This window comes from Stegodyphus dumicola, chromosome 6 (genome assembly GCF_044657685.1).
Source record: "Stegodyphus dumicola isolate Sdum_Otavi_A_Nest chromosome 6, ASM4465768v1".
In the NCBI taxonomy this organism is placed as follows: domain Eukaryota; kingdom Metazoa; phylum Arthropoda; class Arachnida; order Araneae; family Eresidae; genus Stegodyphus; species Stegodyphus dumicola.
Window position 1 is genome coordinate 219,170,959 of NC_140773.1, and position 12,294 is coordinate 219,183,252.

General features: G+C 34.6%; 1 protein-coding gene across 1 annotated transcript in view; it reads left to right on the forward strand.

Moving 5' to 3' along the window:
* The first annotated feature begins 1,140 nt into the window (after positions 1-1,140).
* Positions 1,141-12,294, forward strand: part of LOC118185845 (uncharacterized) — a 39,474-nt gene continuing 28,320 nt past the window's right edge. The window contains exon 1 of the mRNA XM_035355762.2: positions 1,141-1,366. Coding sequence (XP_035211653.1) covers positions 1,156-1,366 — 211 coding nt within the window. The 5' untranslated portion in view covers positions 1,141-1,155. The remainder of the gene's footprint in view (positions 1,367-12,294) is intronic.

Sequence of the window (12,294 nt, forward strand, 5' to 3'; positions counted from 1 at the left end):
AAACAACGGTACCTAGAGCCATCAAAAGTTGAATAACGTAATCTTTCATAGAATATGGGCATCTGGAAGCCCTAATTTGAACTTGGACTTTGTTTTATTATCGATCTCATATTTTGTAATACTTCAGCGAATTTTTGATTAACAAACTAAACGATTTCAAAGCGAGCAATAGTAAAACTGCACGGGGAAGGAAAAAAAAATTATCTCCAGCGCGCGAGACTCTGTATTGAAAATTCTAAAGATATGCTCGTTTTAAAATTATTTGCGATATTACTGTTGAACTGAATTTTATGGCTTGAATACGTAGAACATGATATTTAATAAATAAAGGTAACACACAGAACGTTAAAAAAAGGCCCCTTTGGATGTAATTTAAAATCTGAAGCCTTCCAGATTTTTTTTTTTTTTCATATTTTGTAAAACTTACAAATTTTTATTAACAAACTCTACGATTTGAAAGTGAGCAGTGGCAACACTTTTCGAAATGAAGCAGATTTTTATTTCCAGCGAACGAGACTGTTGCCACTCGGAAAGAATGAACACAAAAACTAGCGTTTGCAGAGCTTTTCATTAATGTCTCGGCTGATTAAAGTCGTACGAAGATGAGAATGATCAAAATGGCTTCCTGCGCTCGAAACTTAACTCCCCGCCGTTCCGGAGATGATGATGATACAAACAAAAAGGCGCGCACAGATTTAAATAGTATTGTTAATCGACTGCTAATATATGTTTCATTATTTTAATCTGTGCATGTTAGTACATTCTTCACTAATAGAATTTTTAGAATCTAGGAATATATTCTGTGTCGAAATTATTGGTAATTTACAGTAATTTATGTGCCAGGTAATGTAACATTTTCCCGTTTCACTTCCTTTAGATATTATTATCATTATCTAGCGTAATCCGAGATTATATGAAACTGGCAAATCTTCATGGCACAGTTAGCATCCCCTCTTCCTTCGAACCCCAAACAAAAGGGACGCGCTTTCAAATAGCAACAACGGCTAAAGAAAAATGATGAAATAAATGAAAGGAAGCTGGGAGGGAGGGGTAACCCCCGAAATACAAGAAAGAAGGTGTCGTAAAAAAACACATCTTCGAGAAAGGAACTTCTTCCTCGAAGAGGTTCGTGTCTTTTTCCTCGTTAGAAAGTGAATGGCCGCAAGTATTAGCGACCCACTTACGAACTCCAGTGGGTCACTCGGCTCCAGCCGAGGCCCGAAATCAGTTGAGTGCCAATCCGCCGCTCGAACGAGTGTTCAGTACCTGTTCATGCTTGACAGCATGGGGAACAACACCATGAACCTCATACTATGTCTAGTCTTGCTTTCCAATGGGATTTTTGCCTTAGCGCAGCAAAATACAGGTAAGTTTTTTAATTTATAATAGTAACATCGCTATATCTAGCATAATTTGAGTTAAATTTAGCCCTTGTTTCAGAGTAAAACATTTACTCAATTTTTATGCAAGTAGATAATACTACATTAAAAACTAAACATTTTAATTTCTGTTCTGGAGCTTCAGTGTTCATATTAGTGAAGATTTTATTCAATGGAAATAATTAATTAAGTGATATACGCATAATTTGCTACTTGTTACGTAAACTTTTTGTCTCAATAAACACAACTTGATAGTTGCTAAAAAGTGTTATCATTGTATAAAGAAAATACATTGAAATTGTATAAAGAAAATTCAATTTATACAATGTATTACATTGTATAAATTGAAAAGGAAAGAAACAAACGTATTTCATACGTTACCATATTCATAAATTCATAAATAGCTAATAGCTAATTCGATGTACTTTAGTTCAAAAGTCTCTTTACATAATAATTGAAAATATCTTCAAAATATTTAGAGCTTGATTTTATACCTAAAATCTGGTAACTTTTAAACTGTCAGAAACATCTGAAATCCTTGTTGGTATATAAAATATAGCTATTCCGTTTTAGTACAATTTTTTCCAAATAAACAAGTATATATGTGTTATTTTTTCTCAACAGATATAAACACATATTTGCTTTCTTTTCCATTAAAAAATTATTTAAAAAAATCTGAAAGGTTTCACACTGTAACGGTCGTCCAAAATGGTTTGTTAAGGTTTTTTTACACTCTCGCTGACCTCTTAGTTTACCAGTTTGCTGTTGCACTCACTCCTGCTAAACCCCTTTTTTTGTCTTTTTAGCTATATTATTAAGCATCGTTTTCTTCGCACTTATACCACATAAAATTCTACCGCACAAAATTTTTAAAAATTGCATAATAGCATATATTTAGACTTCTCGCTGGAATGTTGGCGTATATTTTCCATTTTTTTCACTCTTTTTCTCAGTTCGTCATATCAACATTTAGTGTTCATAGCACGTGGCTAACAAAAAGGAAAAAAAAAATGTCTTTTTATAATTAACTTTTTATGTTGTAACTTTATTTATTAAATATTGCTTTCTTCGCACTTACGCCAGATAAAATTCGATTCAATAACAAAATATTTAAAAACATCATATATTTAGAATTCCCGACAGACATCTCGCATGCTGGAGATAAAAAGGTTTTTATTCCGTACAGTTTTGTCATTGCTCGCTTTCATACCGTTGAGTTTGCTGATCCCCCCCAAAAGAGTGGGGGGGGAGAAAAACTATACGCATCGTTTAACAAGAAATCTACATTTTAAAATTATTTTACACAAGGTGAAAAACTTATATTTGCATTTTAGGAAAGCAGATCGTATTTTAGGATCGTATTGAGGATCGTATTTTAGGAAAGCAGATCGTATGTTACAAATAATCAGATATTGGTCGTCCATTGCAGTTCTAATATCAAAATATACTCCACTGAAAATGGTGAAATCATTTTGAGAATTCCTAACTGGTTGTGAATTTCAGAACCGCTCAAGTATGTTAACTATCTGAAGACTGCCTCCGGATTTAATTTGTCTCTGGATTACCCTTGTATTTCAACGGTATTTGTGCAAAAATACATCTTCAATTTTCTCATAAAAGTTCTATGTGTCAACGCAACAGCCGCATTTTTTCACAGCATAAATGTATTTGTTCCGTCCTTTCTTACGAGTACTGTATTTTTCGCAGCAGAAGAATAGTTATTACAGTTTTCATTTTGTTCCTCTAACAACTGAAGCAAATTTATTTTCACTTCCTTCGAAAGTGTCATATCTGTTTTGACTTTTTAACTCACGCAATAAGAGAGCTATTTGTTACCTATAGCATTTCCTTTTATTTTTAAAATTTGAAAAATCTATAATTAATGCTCAAACTTGGGAATTATTTCGAAGAGGATAATTATATTACACCTGGGACTCGCACTGCTATGAAATATTATCATTTTAAGAAATCTTTCCTTAATTTAAACGGTATCATTATTCTCTTAATAGACTTCAAAAACAAAATGCTTCTCCAACTTCAAAAAGAATATATATATATATATATATATATTAATTATATAATAATTTTCACGCTAATGAAGAAATGTAGGGTTTTATTGACAAAGAAGTTATAAGGTATTTCTCCCGCCTTCTTAGCATGCCTTGGTAGTGTAGTGGTCAGCACACTCGACGCGTATTCAAGAGGTTCGAGGTTCGAATACCGGCAAGGGTGTTGCTCATTTCTTCAACTTCCTGCTATCAAAAATCCTAATGACTCTATACTGTCACCCGAACTAAAAAAGGTGGTGGATGATTCGCTCTTCAAAAGGTTGAGTATATAAGGTATATCTCCTACCTTCTTAGCATGGACACCGGCCTCTTACAGACTGCGCTTTCTTAACTGCGCTTACTGTTTATGTTGTACATAACTTTTACCATTATTTTCACTTATTTTAGTATCTTTGTATCAAGTTTACCCTGTAATATGCACAAGATTTCATGAAGTAGCTGGCACCATCGTTTCCTGATTTGTCGTTCATCGTCACGTGACACACGCCGTCTTTGGACCTCCCTCCCGACAACAGAATCTTCAATTAGGCAGATTCCACGCAGGAGCAAGATGCTCCGTTTCTTCTTCCCACTCAGATATGCCTCTTCGGAAGAATCATCCTATCTGGTTTGATCACCGTCAGGCCCACAAAGGGATTAGATAAGGAACTGGCAAGATCAGCTATAATTACCTGCTGTGAGCTAGTATATAAGTTCCAAAGTTCTTAGCACGCTTTCGTGGTGTAGTGGTCAGCAAGGCGCGTATTCGAGAGGTCCGAGTTCCAGGAAGGATCTTGCTGATTTCTTCAACTTCTACTGTCAAAGGTCCTAATGACTCTACAGTGTCCCTTGAACTAAAACAAGTGGTGGATGATGATTCTCCAGGATTTGGCGATTGGGGGCCCCTAATCCCCAGTCTCCCTTTAAAAGGTATTTCTGCCGCCTTCTTAGCATGCCTTCGTGGTGTAATAGTCAGCACATTAGGCGGGTATTTTGAGAAATCTGAGGTTCGAGTCCCGGCGAGGACATTGCACATTTTTCACCTCTTCTGCTTCCAAAATCGTCTAATGACTTTAAGAAGATGAATCAGAAATTTGGCTATATTTTCCAAATAAATATAGTGTGTTATCGTGCATTGTTGACAGAAACAGTGAATGGTGTATTAAATTTGAAACTGTATTTTCTCTTTTAAAATAAGAACCACATGCTCGAGTTTATGGCATCAACCAAGATGGACCAAGACTAAGCAGGCCAAGGCTAAACAGATGTATTCTTAATACACCATTGCTGCTTTTAGAATATGGAGAAATGGAGAAGACGACTGTTTATAACGGAAAAAAACATCCAAAAACGAACATTTCCTGGAAGGACTCGCAGTAAGACCGATGGAGTGACATCGATAAGTATTGTGGAAGTCTTGGCTAAAAGCTTCCGGAAAGAAGCCAAAACGAATCTGGTTCACATTGCTGTGTATTTTTCTTCAGTCTGAAGATTAGACTTTCTAGGTACGTTATCTTATTTCCTCAACCATTACGCATTCGTCACATGATACTGTCAAATATGTAGCAGTAATTCTGGTTTAGTTTGTACATTAGTAACAATATACATTTTCTTTCCTAAACTTTAAACTTTAGATAATATATTTTATTTTATTAGTCCAAAGGGGCAATTTGCAAAGAAGGACTATTAATTTCGTTTTGGCATTTTGTGTTGATTCATTAAAAGCGTTGTTTCGCTTTTTAAATTGTTGCCACCAAACATTATCGCCCTGTATTATATTTAAAAGAAATTAAAGAATGAAGAATCTGCATAAATGTATGTATGTTTCTCGCATTGTGATAAAACAACGGTACCTAGAGCCATCCAATTTTGAATGACGTATTGCTACTGCGAATATGGGCAACTGGAAGCCCATAACGAATTCTTGATTAACAAACTCAACGATTTCAAAGCTCGCGATGGCAACGCTGTACAGAAAATATATATATATATATAAATATATAAATATATATATATATATATATATATATATATATATTTATCTCCAGCGCGTGAGACTGTGTATCGGAAATTCTAAAGATGTGCTCATTTTTAAATTATTTTTCGATATTGCTGTTGAATTGAATTCTATGGTTTAAATGCGAAGAACATGATATTTAATAAATAAAGGTTACACATAAAACGTTAAAAAACACCCCTTTAGACATAATTTAAAATCTGAAACCTTTCAGATTTTTTGTCTTTTTCTTATTTTTCTATGCATTTATTTTTTGTATTTGGGAAATTTTTTAATGCATTTAAGTTTATTCTGAAGTAGTATTTATCTTGCTATTCTTCAATACTTCATTTCTGTTGATTAAGTAATCACGTTTCGCAATACTAAAAGACTAAAATTTTTTATTAACATATCTGAAAGACTAATGCATTTATGCAGCACGGGTATAACTATGTAGAAGTTTTCCTATCTATCCTAAAAATTTAGTTAAGTTCAAATTATTATATAATTAAGTATTTCCCAATATTTTTTGAGGTTTTCTCGGAGGTGTCTAAACTCCAGCTGAGTAAGCATTAACATTTCTTAAAGTATGTAAAATTTTGTTTTTAGTTATTAATTTAGTAATATCTCTAGCAGTAATACAACTTTGTAATAGACATAGCCAGCCCATTCGTAGGATTCGAACATCCGCACCGAACTATCAGAGTTCAGGGACTTTATCGCTCGGACTCCTTCCCTGGCATTTACTATTTTCGCAATCATTTTTCGTATATACATTACATCCAATTAGAAAAAAAATGCTTTAAATCAGACAAAATATTCCTGCTTTGGCATTTTGTAACTTAAAAAAAAAGTTAATATTAGAAAAATACTAAATTTAACTTTTTAAATATTCTTCCTGTCAACAGTGGAACGTTTTACGGGAAAATATTTATCCTCCCGGCCCTAGGGATATGTCTGTATGTTCATAAAAGCAGTGGTTACTAGCATATGGCCTATTTTTAAATTTTAAAATAAGAAACAGATTTTTTTAGCAGTATTTGTTTCTAAATGTAGTCCTATCTTTTTAAATTTGGAAACTTCTCTGTTTGAAATTCTAGTTAATTATTATTTTAATTTTTTCCTATCTTACCAAGTAATTAGTTTAGTTTACGGCAAAGCTTCGAGGTCTATCTGCCTAATGGGAGGGATACCGTCGTAGGGTAAACTGGCTCGTATACACGTCATACATGGGAAAACCATGAAAACGTCTCGAGGCCGCCACCTCGGACCGAATTACCAGTGTTCAGCGACTTTACCGTTCGTCCGCTGGTAGAACCTTACCAATTAATACTTACAGAGCTACGGCTTTAGGTCCAAATGATATTCGCTAACAGCGTGGATTATTCTTGGAATATAAACTATCCAATGTTTCAGAATGCTACGAATACATGATTTTGAAATTACCATTTAATATTTTGCTCTCCTTATAGTTTTTCTTTAATTTTGGCAATAATTTTTTATATATCTTCCCGTGTGAGTCTCGTTGTTGACCGTTGTCTTCAGCAGCATTTCTGTGGGTATTCTAAAAAGTTTCATTTACTTTAAACTTATTGTAGTTCGAGTGATGGTAAATTCGTATGCGTGGGTCTTTCTTAAACTCTGCTAAGTTTTCCTTGAATTTTAACTGAATTTTCAAATCATAATCTTGCCGCCCAGCCAGTTCAGTGGTTAGGGAAGCGTACTGCGATACCGAAGGGTGCGGGTTCGAATCCCGCAGAAGGCATGGATGTTTACAAATATGTATTGTCTTTGCAGCATGGAGGCACTCCAAATATATGGTGAGCCGAAAGTCCGGTCGTGTGGCTTGGTGGTAAGGAATAGGTGTAGGAGAACGTAGTTCAAATTCGAAAGGTGCATGGTTTGAATTCCGGGAAGGACATAGTTGATGCATAATATTCAATGCGTACAAAAATTTTATAATATATGTTCAGTGGCGTCGACTAAGATGTGGTGGACATACATCGCACTCGGATTTAGCCAATTGGGTCTCGTCTTCTCTCCTGTCGTCCTCTAGTGGAGGATAGAATAAGAAATTACTGCATTCCCTCGTGCGTGCTTTCGTACTATATCTAGTAGCACTTCAGATTAACAATAGGAATATCCGTCATACAAATCTGAGTGAGGCATAGCTAATTTTTCATGCTTCCTATTGGAATCCAAATCTTTGAATAAAATTTTGAAGGTATTTTTTTATCTCCTTTAGCATGCCTTCGGGGTGTAACGGTAGCACACTCGGCGCGTTTTCGAGAAATCCAGTTTCGAGTCCCGCGAGGACATTGCTCGTTTTTCATGTCTCCTGCTTCAAAATAACCTAATGACTCTCTAAAATATTTAATGGCTTCATAGGTTACAATTTGAACATGTAACTGACTTTGCTCTAAATCGCTATTTTAGAAGTTATTTCAATGGGTGCTTGCTTGTGAGTACTTGTATTTGGGTGCTCTTGTCCTTGATTCAAAAGATGAAATATTCTTCGCTTTTTGACTTACAAAACAGCAGATTTAATTTGTTATCTATGCAGAGAGAAATTCATATTTAAAATAAATTAAATCTTGATGAATGGAGTGGTTTTTTAAAAATTGCTCAGCTTCAGTTTTTTTTTTTTTTTTTTTCTACAATGAAGAATAATTTTGAGATTTTGATAATTCACTATTATTATTTGATGTAATTTTGTCTAAATATCTAAATTACTTCAATCCGTGATATATATACTCTTTTCGGAAGTGTTGATCTTTTCAATATGGTGGCACCTAATAGCTAGTCTACCGTTGCCTTCTATGAAGAGAAGGACCAATTACATCCATGCCTTCTCCGGGATTCGAACCCGGGCCTTTCAGTATGGCAGACGGAGTCACTAACCACGTTAGCGTACTAGCGGCACTTAAAAAGGCCTAGTATTAGTAATAAAATTAATGCAGTTTGCTCATGCATATCTAAATAAAAGACTGAAGCCTGAGTTGTATTATACTTTTACTGAACACTGAGAATGCAGACTCTGAATGGGGCTTAAAAAAGCAAAAGCTATGAAACTGTTAGTGTTAATCGTCCATGACGGAAATGATTCTCCTTGTGCATGACACAAACAGTTTATTTCGTGTCAGGTAAAACAGAGAGATTTATCAGGAAATAGTATTTAAAAAAAAAACAGAAGATATATCCCTGTTATTATACAAATGTTCTTACATGAAAGGAAATAATGTAACGACTTATTAAATGAAATGTAATGAATTATTACACAAATTATTAATACATTTATTATTACATGAAATGAAACAATGTAACAAAATGATAATTGTCATAAAAATGGAGGTTAGAAATTACTAAAATATGATTTCAAAAACCTAAATCTGCTATGTCTGCAGGCCGTTACCGTATACCTATTTATATACATCGATAGATGCTTTTACGCTTCTCCGTACAGGATATATTATATGTTCTTTTTTTCTCACAAAGTATTTAATGACCTAAATTTGTAACCAGTTTCTCTTCCTTTGGGAGGCCCAGTTTCCTCAATCACCCCCAGTTACTCTCTCCCTTTTTTGCGTTTCATTTTTTTCCCCGTACAGAAAAGTTTTTGCTGCTAAAATACTTTTACCTTCAGAAAGAAAGAAAAGTAAGAAAGGTAATCAGAAAGATAATCTTGCACTATAGACAGTAGCCCTCGAGTACTTTGCCATAATTAATGGCAAAGTACCAATCTTGCGCTGATACAAAGTACCAGTCCTGCATTGATAAAACACCAGTCTTACACTCGAAGTAAAATACAAGTCAATGGTAAAGTACCAATCTTACGGTGTAATTTGTTTGCTTTTTACGATATAGAAAAGGATTCTGGTGAATAATGGGGTTGTAAAGAATTATCTCATCCTCTTGTGCACGCTTTCGTTGTGTAACTGCTAGCATATCCAGCCAGAATCTGGTGAAATCACAGGTTCTGATGAATTCCCGTTTCTTACTTCGAAAATAGTGAAATATGGCGCCCGTACGAAAGTGTGGAAGATGATAATTAGTCACCACCTGAAACTAGATCGACTAGTTCTCGTTCATCTTTCCAGACAATTTTTAAATGGGGAAGAATGTATGGAATTATCGCATTCTCTGGTACGTATTCTCGTAGTGTCACAATAAACAAGTCCAGGAAGATCTATAGTTCTAAACCTTGGACCGCACTCCTGAATTTTCTTGTTTCCCGCTCCGAAAATCCTAATGTCTCTACTAGGCATATATAAAGCAAATATTGCTTCGTATATAATGCAAATGTTACTGAGCTGAATTAACTAGATTCAAAACACCTTTGCATTTAAAATGAATTAAAAGTTTTCTTACAATATTTCGATTTTATAAAGCAGACCTTTCAATGGTTTGTAATGTTTCTAATCACTTTGTTTTTGCTTAACTTAGTAAAACCTTGTTGAACTCTATAGCGACTTATCGCTGAGTCCAAGTGTGTGAATGAAAAGTCCAGAGAAGGGTTAAACTCACGCATTACTATTTCAAACTAAGAACACAAATAGCCCCTTTCTCGGGCTTACAGAAAAGCCTGCACTTGGGCTTTAACTCAAGATAACAAAATAAGAAACTAATCTAATGCTAAATAAACTGAACTTAGCCGAAGCTATACTCAAATACCTAACGTAATTGGGACTTAATTTAACCTAGCTGGCGATTATCATCAGGCACATACAATACAGCCGAGCGTAATAGATTCAAGAACGAAGTAGCCAGAAGGCGAACAAGCGCCACTAAGGACTCCTAAGCTCTCCCTCTTGAAGTTTTGTTTGGTTTTGTCGCCGTGTCTAGCTTACAAAAGTGCAAGCTGTATACCGGCTGCATATAAGCATTCTGTACCGCGCCACGCACATAGGGAAAATTCCCTCCTCGTGATTGGATATGGCTTTCAATGGCACCATTTCCTCTTCGCTTAGGAACGCCTCGACTTTTCTTGGAATCGAGGTTACACATCCATACCGTTTATTTATATTTTGATAGCAGTTCTGAAAGTATTATTACGTGCGTTAATTTTTTGTTACTATGAGATAAGGGTGGTGAATTTAATGTTAAAAATGTAATGATTCTTTTTTAGTCAGAAAAAGTATTCTTTCTTCTTGTGCGAACTCCGTAAATTTGTATTAAGTGCAGAGATTTTTTAAAAAGGCATTCTTAAGCTAAATCCTTTCATATTAAAGGTGTTGTGATTATTAATTCATTATTTCTTGTTCATTATATATCCATTCTCTGCAGATGCAATCTCCAAAAGCATGAGACAAGTCAGTTTTAGGAAATAGCAAAAACGATGTCGGGAGCTGACATAATACACAATAAATTCATAATATTTATAATCAGACTGAAGCAGAGAAATATATTTTTGAAGTTAGACAAATTTAGATTTGGAACAAAAGAATAGGTATACGTACTTTAAATTGAATAATATTGCTTTACGAATATTGCCCATTTTTTAATGCGTAACATCATTTGTACCTTTGTATAAAAATGTTATTTCTCAGAGAACAAAATTTACTTTCTTATACAAGTGTATTAAATTCAGTGACAATACTGAATGCGTCTTTTTCTTCCATTTAAGGTAACAGAATATTAGAATGACATGGACATTAACATGGAAATAGCATAGCGTTTGCAAAGGAAATATTTTCTGTAATGTGAATGAGGCAGACTTCAATAATAATATACTTACTAGCACACAATGCCTTTACAGTTGGATAGAGATCGTCGTGTTTTGTTTTTTGGACTAAATTTATGAACTCCGCTATTTATATAATCTACGCGCTTAAGATGGCTTTTGATATTAACAGCATTTTTTAAAGATTTATAATTTTATTATTCCATGAAACAGGAAGCCATCTGCAGAAATGTGCAGCTAAATTGTTCCGTTTCACAGGGAAAAAAAAAAAAAAAAAAAAGATAATTTTTCATTCTTCCCTGTCACTGAAGTGCATCATTCAACGGAAGCAGAACTGTAAGAATCCCGCCTAAACGCTATTACGACAAAAGAAAATGATATCATCTTGAAATTATGTCCAATCACAAATACGGAATTTTCCCTATGCGCGTGGCGCGGTACAGAATGCTTATATGCATACCGGATATCTTCAGTTGGTTGCTTCATGTAGCGATGGAGGGACAGACATGCCTAAGTGAGTCCTGGAGACAAGCTATAATACATAAAATTACAATTTTTTTCTCATGAACGGGAAGACTATATACAATAGTTACAAGTAATGGTTTTGCAAAATTATCTAACGTAGTTGGCCCTGAATTAAATTAACCGGTGAATATCAGCAGGCGCGTTCATTACGGCCGAGCGTAGTTACTTTTAAACAACGAAGTAGCCGGACGGCAAACGTGCTCCACTAAGGACTCCTAAGCTGTTCTACTGGAATAAAAAAAGGAAGCGAAACCTTCTTTTAAATACTCTCTCTACCGCATTTACATCCAACACGATACTAAAAACTTATTCTGGTAGGATATTAAGAACTTTTTTAGAAGAAGTAGATAATCGTGATGTTTTACTAACAGAAAGACTGTGAAATGATCTTGAGAATTGGAAACTCTTCTTTCTATACCGTATAAGCCACGAAAAAATCTGAAGAATTGACAGGAGGCGAGAATGGGATGTTTGTTCTTTCTGAAATGGAGGGTTTATTGCAGAAGGAATCATTTCTTCAATAAAGAAAAGAGAAACTAGTTTGCTAGACAATGAGATCTTGCTGCGTTCAATATACGGAGATCCGAAACACCGAATTTTCTTGGATAACGAATAAATTAAAAAGGCAAAGAAAGTCATCTATGAACTTTCATCAAGAATGAAATT